Source organism: Pimephales promelas, chromosome 19, assembly GCF_988280905.1.
Source record: "Pimephales promelas chromosome 19, fPimPro1.hap1.1, whole genome shotgun sequence".
Lineage (NCBI taxonomy): Eukaryota > Metazoa > Chordata > Actinopteri > Cypriniformes > Leuciscidae > Pimephales > Pimephales promelas.
In genome coordinates, this window is record NC_142787.1 from 10,196,706 (window position 1) to 10,214,849 (window position 18,144).

Consider the following 18,144-nt stretch of genomic DNA (forward strand, 5'->3'; position numbering starts at 1 on the left):
TGGGGTTTTTTGAGTGTTGTTTAAAACGCCTTGATCGTCAGGACTAAAGTTAACCCATAGCTTTGAAAGTAAAGAAGAATATAAAGCCTGTATAAACGAGAGCTTTTGTTGGGATTTTTCATTATGTGGCAGATAGCAGTTATATTTTTTGCAGCGTGTGGTGTGGTCAGGTGCGCGATTGGGACTGTAGCCTACTATAGACCTAGGACAGAGCTCTTCACTTTTTGCAGTTAAAAAATCACTTAATTTTCAAAGAATTATATTATTATTATAGTTTTATTTATTTGTGATGTTTTTTCGTTGTTGTTTTATAAATGCTCAATGACAATTGTTTAAAAAATGTTTAATCAAAATATCACGTTTTTTTTTTTTTTTTTTTTTAGTCGACTAATCGTCGAGCAGGACTCGACTTTGGTCGACTAAGGATTTCTTTGGTTGAATACAGCCCTAGTTTTAACATACATATATACACACATAACTAAGGGTCACTGTGGTGGACATTAGGGAAACACACTGAGGTCACACACACACACACACATTCACCTACTGTCTCTCAGGCTGTGGCACGCACACACGTATCTGGCAGTCAGTGCTGCGGTCTGTCCCTCTCCTAGTAAGATCTTTATCTGCTCTACTTCAGTCATGGTTGTAAAGTTGTGTATTAAGTTAAGTTTTTTGAAGTAGAGGTCTCTGATGGAGCTGTATTTGTGGCAGTGGAGGAGGAAGTGTGTCTCTGTCTCGATCTCTCCTGTCCTACACTGAACACACACCCTTTGCTCTCGGGGTAGCCAGCTCTTTCTGTGTCGGCCGGTCTCGATGGCTAGACTGTGTTCACTCAGCCTGTACTTGCTCAGGATCTGTCTCTGCTTTGTGTCTCTCACACTCTGGAGATATTCCTCCATTTCATAATTTGATTTCAGATTTCGATAGAATTGTAGTTTACTTTGTGTTTTGGTTTCCTGATCCCAATGTTCCAGATATGTATTTTTAGACTGTTTAGTAATTTGGTTTATTCTGATGTGTGTGTGAGGAGCAGTGCTGGTCTGAGACTGGTGAGTGTTAGTAGGGTTAGTCGCTTCTATCTATCTATCTATCTATCTATCTATCTATCTATCTATCTATCTATCTATCTATCTGCCTGTCTCTCTACCCATCTATCTGCCTGTCTGTCTCTCTACCCATCTATATGCCTGTCTGTCTCTCTGCCCATCTATCTGCCTATCTCTCTGCCTGTTTGTCTGTCTATCTTTCTGCCTGCCTATCTCTCTACCTGTCTGTCTGTCTCTCTGTCTCTCCATCTCTCTGCCTGTACGTCTCTCCATCTCTCTGCCTGTACATCTATCTCTCTGCCTGTCTGTCTGTACATCTATCTCTCTGCCTGTCTGTCTGCCTGCCTATCTATCTATCTGTCTGCCTATCTATCTATCTGTCTATCTGTCTCTCTGTCCATCTCTTTGCCTGCCTGTCTATCTGCATGTCTGTCTATCTATCTCTCTGTCTGTCCGTCTAGCTGTCTTTCTGTCTCTCTGCCTGTCTATCTCTCTGCCTGTTTGTCTGTCTATCTCTCTGCCTGTACATCTATCTCTCTGCCTGTCTGTCTGTACATGTATCTCTCTGCCTGTCTGTCTGCCTGCCTATCTATCTGTCTGCCTATCTATCTATCTATCTCTCTAGCTGTCTTTCTGTCTATCTATCTCTCTGTCTGTCTGTCTGCCTATCTCTCTGCCTGTCTATCTCTCTCTGTCTGTCTGTATATCTCTCTGCCTGTCAGTGCCTGCCCATCTATCTGTCTTTCTGTCTATATCTCTCTCTGCCTGTCTGACTACCTGTCTGTCTATCTCTCTGTCTGCCAGTCTGTCTGCCTATCTCTCCGTCTGTCTGCCTGGCTGGCTGTCTATCTCTCTGTCTGTCTGGCTGTCTATTTCTCTACCTGTCTGTCTGTCTGTCTATCTCTCTGCCTGTCTGACTGCCTGCCTGTCTATCTCTCTGTCTGCCAGTCTGTCTGCCTATCTCTCTGTCTGTCTGTCTGCCTGGCTGGCTGTCTATCTCTCTGTCTGTCTGGCTGTCTATTTCTCTACCTGTCTGTCTGCCTGTCTATCTCTCCGGATGGAGCGTCAGGGTCTTCAGGACAACACACAGGTGAGTGTCTCAGACATCAGACATCCTCCAAACGCTGATGTTCAACACAACACCTTAAACTGAAACTGAAAACTCACATGAGATGTTGTGAACTCTGGGGGAATCTCTGTACTTTAACCAGTGACCAACAACCGTCAAAACATCCTGACGTCTGAGGTGACGGTGGTCAACAACAAACATCACACACGCACACACACACACCGGAACAAACAAATCCTGCCATAATCTATTATTTGCCTCTACTTGATTTGATTCAAAAATTTATTTCACTTTTTCAAACTCCTTCAAATCAGCATAACAGATTTGATTTGTTAATAAAATGTGTGTAAACAAATGTATAATTTGTGCATTTAATGCTACACATAAATCAAACATTTAAATCTTTAGATCAGCACTTTAAGCACTAGATCAAACAACTAACATAATAACACCACTAGAAACTCTACACCAGATTGACTCCATGTTACTCATTAATGAACCCTTCTCAGGTTCAAACCTTTAGGCCATCAGACCTCAACCTTAACCACTAAGCCACATCATTCATTATGAATACATGAACTCCAAACCTTGGATCATGAGGTTGTTTGTCCGTTCATTTCAATCTAAATGGAATCAGACACTCATGAGGTTCAAACCTATAAGTATCAGCAGCACAGAAGCCATTTAACCACTAAACCACAGCCCCCATATAAGACCTTTAGCGCTGATACTGAGACCATTATTGGGTTACTTTTGAAACTGAGGAAGCAGATGTTGACAGCAATGAATGTATTATGGACTAGAACTCGCTAACTTTGCGCAACCAGTCGAAATAATTTACCACTAAACCACAGCACCTAGAACTACTGAATCCATTTCACATATACCAACCCGTTGGGATTTTTAAACCTTTAGACTTTTAAGTAAACAGACCTGAAACATGACTCTTCTAGGGGTTCAAACCTACAACCACTCGGTTAACGATTTTACGACCACACACAAAGTCTTTCACTAGATTAACGAAGTTCTGAAATATGACAGATCTTAGTTTACAACCACTAAACCACTAATCACTGTAGGATTCACTGGATGACTGAAATACCCACCATCCATTTGAACCCATAAGCCACAGGTAAAATGTCAATTTACATTGAAATACCCTACTAAAGTCAATTCCAATGAATGATCCCAGGGATGTGGGCCAGATGGGGGCCGATCTGGCCCGACACTATATTACCGTCTGATCCATTCTGAAGTTCAAACCTTTTCATCACCATCCCTGATCCTTTACCACTAAGCCACATCACCCATTATTCCAGTACCTTCTTGAGCTGGATGTACAATCTGTTTAAACCTAAAACCTTCAGGTTAGCAGCCACTTTAACCACTAAGTCACAGCTTACCTTTAAAGACCTGATCTAGGGGAGTTTTGACGTTTCTAGGATAGGTTACCCACTAAACCCACTTTAATGACTGAGTTATGTATTGCGTTTCTTACCCTGCTGAACCAGATGCTGATCTGGGTCTCGGACAGCACGGCTAGGAAGAAGCGTTGCGCGCTGGGCTCGACCAGAAAGGGCCGTTCGCCGCTCCGGAGCGGGCAGAGGAGCCTCCGCGGCCAGCCGCTCAGAAAATACATTACGATCCGGTGTTCTGACCCAAATCACTGCGACACCGGGGCGGACAGACTCCCTCCAGCGGCCTCCATGCACCAGAACCGAACTACACTTACACACGGACTCGGTGCGTGTTCAGTCAGGGATCATCTCGGCTGTATTCGGTGTGGGTTCGGATGATCCGAGTCCAAATTCCGCTTTATTTGGTTACTGCGGTCGATAATGTTTACATAAAACCACGTAATGGAGCCACGGACACGGAAGCGGGTCTCAGCTCGGTGTCGCGGCGTTGTGCGGTTCTCAGTGCGCGACTGGACCGCTGGACTCAGTTTTCCAAAGGGAAGTTTTGGATCCGAATTTGTCCCATGAATCCTCCACCGTCGCCATCTTTAGTCTCTTATTTATCCCGATCAGCTTCGTGCTTCTCAACGCCTCGAGCCGTAAAAGTAATTACTCATGCGGTAATGACCAGTTCTGTCGGTAGGGGGCGCGAGGCGGCCCGCAATATGTTGAGGTTAACGGAAGACTGGTTTAAACTATGATTTAAAACGAACTAGAGCGGGACTATTTTTAAACGGTCTATTCTGATTTAAACGGACTAAAGCGGGAATATTTTTAAACTGTCTATTCTGATTTAAACGGACTAAAGCGGGAATATTTTTAAACGGTCTATTCTGATTTAAAAGGACAAGAGCGTTAATATTTTTAAACGGTCTATTCTAACGATCTGATTTTAAATGGACAAACTGTCAAACAGAAATTGTAATTCATATCCGTAAAATCATAATTAAAATGTTATTGTTAATATTTTTACATTTGTTCTTGCTGTTCTTTTCTCTATCAGTCACAATTAGGAAATTGACATTTCTCCTTCAGCTACATACGCATTTTTATATAGACTTAAAAAGAATAATTGTTATGATTAAGCAAATTGTTTTACTTACAAACGCTTAGCATCAAACCGGAAATGGTTTTCACCTCAAGTGTCTCGCGCGCTCTGGCTCTCCCTCGATTTCTGTTATTCATGACGCATCAGAACATTTTGGCGTCATACGTCAGTTCCTCAGCGCTTTAACAAAAACAGTTCACGGAGCTCCGGCGCCTCCTGCCGGTGGAAGCGAGTAATGCGCCACACACTGTCCGTTATTAAAATTAGATTAAAATTACCACTCATAGAGACGAAAAAACTATTATATTTAACTATATATAGATATGATATATATTACAGCTATATTAAACAGCTAAAATTATATATTATTAAAAACAAACGTGATTTTTTTTCCCTATTATTTCTTGAAAATATCCCTAATAAACATTTAAAACTGTAGATTTTTCTCATTTTATGCATTGATAAAAACAAGTCATTTTAGTATCTGACATCTGCACTGTTTTATTAGTTATTATAAAGACAGACCAGCCACAATTAAAATAATTCAACGTTTATTTTATATGAAGTCTCATAAATTATACACAGAAGTTCTGCAGTCAGTCTGAGTAGAAGATAAAACGCCATCAATGAAAACAACAGTGTTATGGAATGATAAAAACAGATTAATTTCTATTAAACATTATTAAATCATTTAATGTAAGTCATGTTTCTGAAATAAGTGGTGTGTGTGTGTGTGTATTCATATATTAGTTACTATAGTAAAGCTGCATTTAAAGCGGGAATTTACAAGTTCAATCATATCAACAGCACGTGTAAATCTCCTTCGGAAACATGCGATCTGTCAGTCTGCTTTTTTATCGGCCACCGTCTTCGGCCCGTGAGCTGTGGACCCATTCGCCGCTCCATTACACTCGTCCTGAGGGACAGAAGAAGAAGAGCATGAATCGATCAGTTGTTAATAACCAAAATAATTCACCAATGAGACAATGTCCTCCTTTTGCACCGTTTAACCCTTTACCTGTCACATAATAATGATAATTGACATTAAAATGCACTATACAAACTTAAATGGTTGTAATTCAAGAATGCTTTGGAATATAGACCTAAGTTTAGTCTTGTTTTAACGAAAACAATCAGCAGATTATTACTAAAGTGAAAGCACTTCAAAAAATTCAAGTATGAAAAAGTTATGGAAGTTATAATTTACAGTAAATCAAATATACCTTATTAATATATATATTTTTAATATGAAATAAATATTTTACAAAAAATGTTTTACTGTAAAATTACTATAAAATGAAAACTATATATCTAACCAAGTTGTGTTCCAAATTTGAAGTTGATATCACAAAAATTGAAGTTCCCGTGAGATTTTGTTTAGGCGTAGTACCAAAAATAGCCACCGGGTGCCTATGAATTCCATTGAATATAATTGTATGCATTTTGCCATAACAAATTAATAAATTTCTATCCAAATATAACTTTTGTCACTAAATATGGAACCTTGAGACTTCAGACCTTTCTGACAATATGTGTTTTGTCAAAATTAGAAAAAGGTTTTCATATTAAATTATGAAAGATGATGCCCAAAAGGGGAGGGGCCTAATGAAAAAAAATACCGTTTCTATGGTAACGCTAAACGGTTTTCACAGGACAAACTCTGAGTTCGTAACCTTTCAAATGATACCTAATTTATGATAACTACTAAAATATGTGATATAATAATAATAAAAAAATTATATTTATATTTATAATATATTGTACTTTTTAGAGGACTTCATACCTTACTTTTTAAAATATAATTTTATCTTTTTTTATTGACAAATACAAATTATGTTTTATTTTGAACTTTTAGCACTGAAAAACAAAAGTTTCAATGATTAAAAGAGTGTGCTTCGACTTTTTGTGACAAAGGTCAGAAACTCCTGTAATGACGTTGATTTTTTGAGGCACACTCTTGTCATAAATTCATATATTACTGTTCATTCATAATTTTTAAGAAAAAAACAGACCTAAAATATCTATTTAGGAGTCTTATACCTTTCCAATGATATATAGTTTGTCATGACTAGATTAGGATTTAATAGTAATATAGTAAAGTAAAGTTAGGTTGCCCGTTTACGGGCCAGTGACAGTTAAGGGGTTGAGGAGCCGGGTTTGATCACTGAATACTTGTTTGTTTTGTTATGGTTTTACAGTATAATTTTGGGGGATTTTTTACTGTCCCTGTCAAATAAAGAGGCTGCCTGATTCAGCCTGATTCACACATTATAAACAGCTAACATTGCACTTTATTTTACACTCCTGTTCCCACTATATACAGGTGAAACAGGAAAAATTAGAATATCATGCAAAAGTTCATTTATTTCACTAATTCAACTCAAAAGGTGAAACTAATATATTACATGGAAGAGAGTAGGATCATTTTCCTTATTAGGTCAACATATGATGTTCTCCAATCACCGCAGAACCTAAACCTTTGGGCAGGAGAGGATCCCTCCTATGTGTTCATCACCTGCCACATTAAGGCACATTCTGACAGGATGTAAGGTGGCTCTTAGACAAGGTCAGTTTACTTGGCGGCCATGACCAAGTACTGCGATGTTTGGCTTTCGCATTGGAAGGCAAGCGTAGTATGACCAATAAGTTGCCGCCTGTTCTAGCAAAGCATTACACGCAGTGTAAAGACAATATTCCTCCGTCCAGGCGAGCAACCACCAAGAAAAGGTGTTAAAGATTCTAGCTGGCTATGTACAGGCCGCCACGCTACAGTTTCGTAGAATTCTTGAAGAGTCTGTTTGTATAGGTTGCATTGTATTTACAGTCATTACGTTCCTGTGTATATTGTTTGTTTGAATGACGTGTGTGTGTGTGTGTTACGCGTACAGTGCTGGGCTTCTGTGGTGGCTCCTTCACTGCGCTCCTCCAGAAGCGAGAGATGAACGGAGAGATGAAGGGATAGATGAACGGCTCCAGGAACCGCTTATACACCCACAGGAGGACCGGGATCACGATACAGGGGATACACACCATATCTGCACACACTCAACACATATTAATATTCATATCTGCAGACAACTGAACACATTATTAATAATAATATCTGATGGAGAACTGAACACAGAAGACATTATTCATATTTAGGGGTGTAACAATATATCGTGTCACAATACAATACAAACAATGCAATACAAAAATGCATCAATATGTTTTGAGTATAGACCATTTCACAAGATGTAAACAACACTTTATTTCACATGTAAAGAAAACATCTTAAAGATGTTTGTTTAACTTTTTGATTCAGTTTTATATGTTCTGTTGGTTGTAACTTATCCCAGCTTTTATGTAGTGTTAAAAAACTGAAACAGGAAGTGCTTCTGGACCAGTGTTGTTTACATCTATTGAAATGGTCTATAGTTGAAGTTTCCAAAATAAAGATTCAGCGTGAGAAAAGATTCCGGTTTTCAGGGTGTCAGTACATTAAACTACTACAATGTATAATAATAATACAGTGGGGGAATGTGTGTGTGTCCTGATAATGCCAAATATCTGATGTCACCATTAAAAAGTCCTACATTATTTTAAATATATCTAGTCACAGACAGAGCTTAAGCATATTCATCTGAAATAATTATGTATTTTCAGCTTCAGAATCATGAATATTATTATTCTGGTTTCTCTATTGTCGGTGCTTTGGGTTTCAGCACCAAGTCTAAGAATATTAATTTACACACACAATGTAATATAAAATTTAGCATTTAATATATATATATATATATATATATACACCATAGTAAACATTATGATGTAAGTCTGTTAGCTCGATGATAACCGCTGACTGCCTGTTTATGATCAACAACCTGATCTATAAAGAAACACACACACACACATCATTCTAATCTACTTATCATATATAAGAGCAGAAGATCATATATTTAATTCAAATCTACACTAAACGCAGTAAACGTGTGTAAACCTCACCTTGTTGTGCGGAAGCTGAAGTAATATGCTGTAACGCTGAGTGACGCCAAAGCCAGTGACACGGAGTTTGTGTGACGCTGATGATGATGATGATGTCACTGCTGCCATCCAGCGGCGAGGAGGAGCAACAACACAAACAGATCTCGGTCAACGGGCGCGTTTTTGTTTTTTGTTTTTTTGTAATAATGTCCTGAAGACCGCGTTAAACTTATTCCAGAGAACACTTTACCACAGATTTTAGTAATTTGGGGTCCGTAAAGGCACTACATGTGCTAATATATAATAAAACGTTGAATTAAATTGTACTGTCTATGTACCTTTTGGGAAAGGTCATGAGATAAAATGAGGTCATGAGATCACCCTCAAATGTGACAAAATGTCATGAGATAAAAAGTCGAAATGACTGTCATTGTCATTTAGTAAATTTCAACTTCGAGTCGACCTTGTACATCATATTTTGGACTTATGTCATAATTTATTTACAAAGGCATGATTTTTTTTCTTATTGCCATGGCTACCATAGATAAATTTACATTACATACATTTACTTTTTTATCCATAGCAACTTATAATTAACAAATACTGTAGTTTATCATGACATAAATGATCATATACTCTATAAAAAGTTTAATCCGGTACCCTAAGAGCTCATTTTACCCTATTTAGCTCATGAAATTTGTTTTGTTAGTATAAATTGATCTGTTTAGGTTCATTCATGGTTGTTATGGTTGTAATTTTTAAAGTTTAATCGAATAAAAATAGTTATAAAAACACAAGAGTACAAAATAAAATACAAAACACATGCCTTTCAAAAAGTTTTTTAATTGTATTTTCTTATAAATGAAAATAAGGCGTAATTTATATACAAAACTGTACAATTATTTGTGCAGTCTGAATATAGAAATCTAACAGCTGGACAGATGCAGAAGACAATACACAGTCTGTGTTCATCGACCGAAGGCCACTGAGTAGCCTATTATAGTTTATACACTGATGAAGGCAAGATCTGCATAATTTAACACTTGAAAGGCTGAAAAGACACTAAATGCATTTAAAGCACATTACATTCACACTGAAGCACAAAGATTCAGTCTCAACTCGGATACACACTATCATTTGAACTTGGGCTTAAATATGAAATTTCACTGTGTGATTTTTTCCATTGACGTCCAAGTGAACCAAAATCATCAAGTGCAAATTTTTCATGTTTGGCACATCGGTATACTGACAAAGAAATCATAAAACTCAAATAAAATGGCTCAGAGATTAAAACAGTGACCATCTAAAAAAAAAAAAAAAAAAACAGTGCATTAAACGTGCAGCTTTAGAATTACATTTAATACGGTGTATTTTAGTGCTATGTGATTGATAATACACACCTGCAGTGACGGTAAGAGGTTATTATGTTATGATTTTGCACCAAAGCATCTCGTTGAAGGTAAGCCAGTACAAACATGATACTGTAACATATCAAAACACCCATGTGTGATCCTCTGAACAATGAAAATATACAGATTGAACCTTTTAAAAATACTTATTTTCACACTTCAGAAGAGATTCTGAAATATTAGTTCAGTAACACTATTCAATCTCACTGCAATCCTGTTCTGTCAAATAATACTTACAGATCTTCATTTCATAACAATAAACCTCGAAATCATCTAAAATAAATCTGACATTTGTCAGCGTTCAGTGTTTGGGATCAAAGTTTACATTTACATCAAATTAACAAATGTTAGATCATTAAATCTTAACTTTAGTATATGACTCTTCTCTGTAAGAAGGCACAGTGATGTGATGTCACCTGTTCATTGAAATATAAAGACACAAAATGAACAAAACAAACATTTCTAACAAGGCACAGCAGGTTCAGTCGTGTATGGCTCGTTCACACTGGATGCTTAATTGTTTGTCTATTTACACGTGTGTCAGGCAGACTTTGGCTGCTGTGCACCATAACCCCGGATTTCCACCAACTGCCGTCGGCTCCGCCGTCCTTCAATACCTACCAGATCTACGCATTCTAATCCCAAGGCGTAACCGACAATTTTGACTGTGCTTCAACATCCGACGCTTTAGGCACCCTTTAGCCCTTAAGCGTCAGTTACATGACACGATCCTAGGGCGTCATTTAACTGATGATTTACCACTTATCTGGTCTGGGGTAGGGTTAGTGTTAGACGCGACCTCTACCTGATGCATGGTCAAAATGCTTCCCAAGGCGTCGGTTAGATGACGCCTTGGGATGAGAATGGGCTGACTAGATACAGATTTTTTGTGGAACGGCTGCAGACATGACTGACAGCTGAAGTCACGAGGACACGCGGTATCTCGCAAATTTACATTTGATCGCGCGATATAACAGGATGTAGTTTCTATAAACAGAACCACAAAATCAGCAATAGTTTGTTTCCATCTAGAGAAGCACAGGGGACTAGCCTATGTGTACCTGCTGATCTCCCTTTTTTGTGGTAATTATTGTGATTCTAGTACAATATTTAAAATTAACTAATCGACTAATCGACTACTAAAATGCTAAATGTTTATTTGGGTTCCTTTTTGAATGTATTGGGAAAGTAGGTTGTGTAAATAAAGTTAACCGTTGTTCTTGTTGGAAAAGGGAAAACTATATTTTTATTTTGGATATTACCGAATGTTTTATTTAGTTTCTGTGCTCGACTTCCTGCGGCGCTCTCCGGCATCCGGCGAAAATAGAAACTCTGCGTATCTGGGCTGCGGTCTCCAGAGCTGGGACGGAGTCGGAACACAGCCGTTCCGCAATCAGTGAAAATGCACACTTTGACTTTAGCGGAAACCTATTTACTCTGCCGCCGTTCCTGAGCGGATCCGCAGCCCTTCCGCTGTTGGTGGAAATTCGGGATAAGCTTGCCATATCAAAGTAAAACTACCAGGTGTTTCTGAACGCATCTCCTGTGTGAACCGACCATTTAGTAACACAAATATAACGTTGCTTTTGTTTGGCCTTCAGAACTTGTGAAACATAGTGTTTAAATGTTAAAGGTGCTGCAAGTGATTTCAAGAGCTTTATTGACTTCAACCGCGCACACCCTCTGTGTCAAACCCCGCCCACTAAAAGATATACACGCCCTCTGTGTCAAGCCCCACCCACTAAAAGATATACACGCCCTCTGTGTCAAACCCCGCCCCCTAAAAGATACACACGCCCTCTGTGTCAAACACCACCCACTAAAAAATACACACGCCTTCTGTGTCAATCCCAGCCCACTAAAAGATACACATGCCGTCTGTGTCAAACCCCGCCCCCTAAAAGATACACACGCCCTGTGTGTCAAACCACGCCCACTAAAAGATACACATGGCCTCTGTATCAAATTCCGCCCACTAACGCACACACACACACTTGTCCAGAGCAAAAGGACGGAGAGGGACAGCGAGACCAGTGTGTGTGTGTGTGTGTGTGTGTGTGTGAACCTCCTAAAAATCACTTACAGCAGCTTCAGTGTTGCTTAAAGTGTTTAAATATGTAACTAAACAAAGGACCCTGAAGTGTGTGTGTATAGCAACGCATTCTCACCCCAAGGCGTCACCTTTGACCATGCTTCAATATTTGACGTTTTAGGCGCCCTTTAGCGTCACTTACATGACGCGATCCTACGGCGTCATTTAACTGACGCTAAAGGAAAGCGTCAGTTAGAGGACGCGGTTAGGTTTAGTTAAGTGACGCCTTGGGGGTGAGAATGGGCTGTGTATAGACACTCTTCAGTCATTCATCAAGATGCCCGTTTCCAAACGGCTTTAGTCCTGAGGAAGAGTCAGTGTGTGACTGACACACACCACTTAACAAACTACTGATAGTGCTTGTTAGACAGCATCTGTGACCACATACACACACACACACACTCCGACACACACTCTCCCACACACACTCCAACATACACACACACACACACACACACTCTTCAGCAGTTTAGGACTTGTCCACGGATTTCATGCCGATAAACGTTCCATTCTTCTCGTCTTGATCGTCCACTTTGCCACTCACAGGTGCATATGATGTGTCTTTCTTTGCGGATGGCTAAAAATAAGAAAGAAAAACAATGATTAGATAGTATGTGATGTGTGTGTGTGTGTGTGTGTGTGTGTGTGTGTGTTATCAGTCTAAAACAAACAATGCAAGGTCAAGAACACAAACACTTGGCCAGCATCATGTGATTAACCAGAAGGAGATTTAGTTCAAGCTGAAGTAAAGCCTGATTCACACATCTGAGTATTTACATTAATTAATGCATATACATATTCATACCCTTGCTTATGAGTCTGACCCAGGAGAGGACTAGATCCTGCTCATGCTCTACATCAAAAAACATTTATATGTTATACTTATTGTTGAATGTGTCAAAGTCATTTCATTATAATATAATACTGTTTTGATCTCCTTGCTATAGTTATTATTTAGTTTTTATTGATTTTTGGTGAATTGTAATAAAACCAGATAAGCTCAGTTTGACCCAAAAACTTCATAATAATGCTTCATTATAATATTAGTAAACGAGAAATGAATGATAGAAATGAATATGCACCACAGACGTGCGCTGTGTGAAACAGGCCTGAACTAGCAGTGTTAAGTGTAAGATGGTTAATGAGTGTGTGAACTTACAGGAGCACAGCGGAAAGCCTCAGCGAAATCAAAATGCTTCACTTCAGTCTAAATAAAAGCAGATCAGCACAAAATGTGTTCATTTGCTCAGGTTAGACATGCAATATCAATAAGCAAAATTGCACAGCATTGTTACAAGGTTAGTGGTTAGATCTGGAAAGCAGGATGTGGTTTGTTAGCAACTTGCGATTGATTTAAGACAGGAAACAGCATCACACAAACCACAGAGTCAGATAAACCACAGTCTAGATACAAGCTGCTAGTCATTTAAGTCTGTCATATAGGCTATAAAATTATAAATAGAACATTATAATTGTATTTTTGGGACATGGATTTTAATGGTGAGACTTTTGTTTTTGTAATCAGGCTCTCAAAAATTATATACAAATCTGGATTTAGATTTATCGGCCAATATATTGGTAATCGGCTTACAAATATAAAGAATTATTGGTTAAGAATTATCGATTATCGGCTTACGAATATAAAGAATTATCGGTTATTGGCTTACAAATATAAAGAATTATCGGTTATTGGCTTACAAATATAAAGAATTAGCAGTGATCGGCTTACAAATATAAAGAATTAGCGGTTATAGGCTTAATTATATAAAGAATTATTGGTTATCGGCTTATAAATATAAAGAATTATTGGTTAAGAATTATCAGTTATCGGCTTACAAATATAAATAATTATCGGTTATCGGCTTACAAATATAAAGAATTATCGGTTATCGGCGTACAAATATAAAGAATTATCGGTTATTGGCTTACAAATATAAAGAATTAGCGGTTATCAGCGTACAAAGATAAAGAATTATCGGTTATCGGTGTACAAATATAAAGAATTATCGGTTATCGGCGTACAAATATAAAGAATTATCAGTTATTGGCGTACAAATATAAAGAATTATCGGTTATCGGCGTACAAAAATAAAGAATTATTGGTTATCTGCGTATAAATATAAATAATTATTGGTTATCGGCGTACAAATATAAAGAATTATCGATTATCGGCATACAAATATAAAGAATTATCGGTTATCGGCTTACAAATATAAAGAATTATTGGTTAAGAATTATCGGTTATCGGCTTACGAATATAAAGAATTATCGGTTATTGGCTTACAAATATAAAGAATTATCGGTTATTGGCTTACAAATATAAAGAATTAGCAGTAATTGGCTTACAAATATAAAGAATTAGCGGTTATAGGCTTAATTATATAAAGAATTATTGGTTATCGGCTTATAAATATAAAGAATTATTGGTTAAGAATAGCGGTTATCAGCGTTCAAATATAAAGAATTAGCGGTTATCAGCGTACAAATATAAAGAATTATCGGTTATAGGCTTAATTATATAAAGAACTATTGGTTATCGGCTTATAAATATAAATAATTATTGGTTAAGAATTATCAGTTATCGGCTTACAAATATAAAGAATTATCGTTATCGGCTTACAAATATAAAGAATTATCGGTTATCGGCGTACAAATATAAATAATTATCGGCTATTGGCTTACAAATATAAAGAATTAGCGGTTATCAGCGTACAAATATAAAGAATTATCGGTTATCGGTGTACAAATATAAATAATTATCGGTTATCGGCGTAAAAATATAAAGAATTATCAGTTATTGGCGTACAAATATAAAGAATTATCGGTTATCGGCGTACAAATATAAAGAATTATCGGTTTTTGGCGTATAAATATAAAGAATTATCGGTTATCGGCGTACAAATATAAATAATTATCGATTATCGGCATACAAATACAAAGAATTATCGGTTATCGGCTTACAAATATAAAGAATTATCGGTTATCGGCGTACAAATATAAAGAATTAGCGGTTATCGGCTTACAAATATAAAGAATTAGCGGTTATCGGCTTACAAATATAAAGAATTAGCGGTTATAGGCTTATAAATATAAAGAATTATCGGTTATACGCTTACAAATATAAATAATTATAGGTTATCGGCTTACAAATTTAAAGAATTATCGGTTATCGGCTTTCAAACAAAGAATGTTTTTTAAACATCACCAGCTACTTATTTCAAATTAAGAACATTAAGAACATTAAAGGTAACAATCACAATCACAATCAAAGTGCAAAACAGTAAATAGAATGTTTCCTTAACTCTTAAATGCATTACTTGGGTCTTTAGTGTCCCGGGATGTCATTTACTACCCTCTTTCTTGTTAAGTTAGACTTTAGTATTTCTCAATCTATTTATTGTAAACAATAGAGCAAGAATTCATTTAATAAAAAACTGTCTGTTTTCTGTTTGTTTTTGTTTTTTTTGTTTTTTTAGTTTATAGGGTCACTGTTGACCTGAGGTATGTAATAGTGTTTTTTCTTCTGCGCAGTAATATCTAGAATCTCTGATAATTCAATAAGGGTAATTCACCTTTATTGTGATGTTTTATGGACATGAATTATATGGCTTGATGTTTCACTCAAGTTCACTCTGGTGAAGAAGCTGTCAGCGACCAAAATATTGATTTTGAAGGTGCTGAAAATGATAGAATTTAGAATAGGGTTGAGATGGCGAATATGAGCCAAATGAGCTCTGACGAGGAAAGTGATGATGGTGAAAAACATCTGCTCAAATTGAACCCTTCCGAGCTCCAAAAAGCAAAATATGCTTTATTTTATTCTTTTGTAATTGTTATAAAAATATGAGTAGAGTTTTATACTATTGCAGCAGTTAGAGATCCATCTGTGTTTGGTATAGATCTGGGTCACTAAAGACCCAAATACATAATAATGCTTGGTGAAACATTCATGCATTTAAAGATTAAAGTTTTTTTCATAAGATTACATAACCAAGAGCTTTTGAACTTTCAGACAAAGAACATATTTTTGAGTTAATGTCACAGTTCCACAGATTCTCTCAAACGCCACACATCGATTCATAAAGGTCGTTGTGGAAGAATAGCGTTCTGTTTCCACAACAAACACACATAGAACACACATAAATATTTGTGGAATGATTTGGCACATAAATTAGTGTAACATGTGGAAGAAATTTAATATGTTCTTTATGTTGGCATTTAATTATATTTATAGAATCTGAGAAATAGGATGGTAATTAGATTAATGTAGTGTCGATTCACAGCAGGTGAATGTGTGTGTGTGTGTGTGTGTGTGTGTGTGTGTGTGTGTGTGTGTGTGTGTGTGTGTGTGTGTGTGTGTGTGTGTGTGTGTGTCTGACCTTAGTGTGTTTCCATAATGTCCGCCACAGTGACCCTCAGTAATGCGTGTGTGTGTGTATGTATGTTAAAACACTGTGGTATCAAATGTTCACAGATACTCTAATCTGTTTACTTGTACAATTCATTTAATTTGAACATTTAAATTGAATTTATGTTATAATATTTGACTATTATGATATCTTTATAATTCTATGTATTCTGATCTTTGGCAATATTGTAATATACTGTATACAGTCATTTAAATTGAATTGAATTGACAGAAGGTCTCCATTCAAGGGTATAATATGACTAAATATATTAGAAAAACTAAACACTGTGTTGGTTAAAGCTAAATCTTCATTTAGCCTCAAGAAACAACCTTGGGGGAGGAACAACTATAAAGAAGGAAGGATGCCGCAACTCGTTGTGGCATCAAATAAATCATTGTTAAACACGATTGTTACATGTTTGTCTCTTATTCAGCGATGTAAAACTGTTTGCCGCCACAATTTGGCATTGTCGACAGGATTCCTTGGACCCGAGAGCGGACGGTGTTCGGCCACCTGGACAGCACTGGAATCATCAAAAAAAACTGAAGTAGCGTAAGATCGTTTGCCACCACACACGATGCAGCTAGCCTGGCTAACGTCAGACCATGTCTTATTAAGATTGAGATGTGATCTGGGAACCACCAACCCGATCTCACGACCAAGTCGTACGAATTCGACGAATGGTTAAAAAGTGGCTAATTCGTAACAATTCATACGACCTCACTCGTACGAATTAATACGATTTTGCTAAATCGTACATATTTTACGAATTGGCCAATTCGTATGAATTCGTACGAATGACCTACCCCTAACCCCGCCCTTAAACCTAACCATCACGTGGGTTTAGACAAATCGTACGAATTAGTACGAGTGAGGTCGTACGAATTAGCCACTTTTTAATCATGCATCGAATTCGTACGAATTGGTCGTGAGATAGTGTTGGAACCACATGTTCAATTTCTCATATTTGAGTCGTGGTTTACTTATGCCCAGAGCCGTTTATTGGGTGCTACGAATGTCTATCAAATGCGCCTGTACGTAGCTCATAGCCAATCGTTTCAATTATACCAGATGACATATGTAAAGCGACAGAAATTAGACAAGGAAGAAGACGATGGGTCAGAGATTTATGTGCACACGATGGCGTATCTAATCTGCATCGAAACTTTGTGTCTGCTGCCATGTTGGATCCATAGGTATAAACAAACTGCTTATATGTTTCGCATAGACGTCGTCATCGTCTTGCTGCTCCCTCCCCTTTCTGTGATTGGTCCCTTCACTGAGGCAAAAATCTGGTCCATGGTATCCAGACTGAGTAGCAGCATGAATAAAATTGCGCTGCACAAAGGCAGTATGGGGAAACCCAAGCTACGACGCAGCTTTAGTTAGTGTGAACCGCACTGACAGCCAATGATTTGGTGGGAAAGTGAAGAATAATCAGGAGAAATACTTGTGATTCTACTGCTTAGTTTCAACTCTTCATTACCTTGTTTTGATAGAAGCGTATGGCCAGGATGATAGAGACTAAGAGTAGGATGACTCCCAGAGCGATGATGATAAGAGGAAAATGAGAGACTAGAGTCACGATTAGCAGAAGCTTCTGAATCCTCGCAGCCGAAGCATCGTCAATAACCACCGACTGTAAAACAAA

General features: G+C 37.5%; 3 protein-coding genes across 5 annotated transcripts in view; all 3 read right to left on the bottom strand.

Moving 5' to 3' along the window:
• ric1 (RIC1 homolog, RAB6A GEF complex partner 1) overlaps positions 1–4,158 on the bottom strand; it is a 78,321-nt gene extending 74,163 nt beyond the window's left edge. For both annotated transcript variants that reach the window (XM_089123761.1, XM_089123760.1), the window contains exon 1: positions 3,617–4,158. In XM_089123761.1, coding sequence (XP_088979887.1) covers positions 3,617–3,757 — 141 coding nt within the window. In that variant the 5' untranslated portion in view covers positions 3,758–4,158. The remainder of the gene's footprint in view (positions 1–3,616) is intronic.
• A 999-nt stretch (positions 4,159–5,157) lies between these two features.
• Positions 5,158–8,692, bottom strand: c21h18orf32 (chromosome 21 C18orf32 homolog). The gene is made up of 3 exons (XM_039648480.2): positions 8,605–8,692; positions 7,510–7,658; positions 5,158–5,539 (listed from the first exon to the last, which is right to left on the bottom strand). Exons 2-3 carry the CDS (start codon positions 7,654–7,656, stop codon positions 5,465–5,467), a joined length of 222 nt encoding a protein of 73 aa, XP_039504414.1. The 5' UTR covers positions 7,657–7,658; positions 8,605–8,692; the 3' UTR covers positions 5,158–5,464.
• Positions 8,693–9,406: 714 nt separating this feature from the next.
• Positions 9,407–18,144, bottom strand: part of scarb2b (scavenger receptor class B, member 2b) — a 43,351-nt gene continuing 34,613 nt past the window's right edge. Inside the window, exons 11-13 of one of the 2 annotated variants that reach the window (XM_039648714.2) lie at positions 17,980–18,132; positions 13,244–13,291; positions 9,407–12,661 (exon numbers count right to left, since the gene is read on the bottom strand). In XM_039648714.2, coding sequence (XP_039504648.2) covers positions 12,554–12,661; positions 13,244–13,291; positions 17,980–18,132 — 309 coding nt within the window. In that variant the 3' untranslated portion in view covers positions 9,407–12,553. The remainder of the gene's footprint in view (positions 12,662–13,243; positions 13,292–17,979; positions 18,133–18,144) is intronic. The other variant, XM_039648715.2, reaches the window with a different exon arrangement.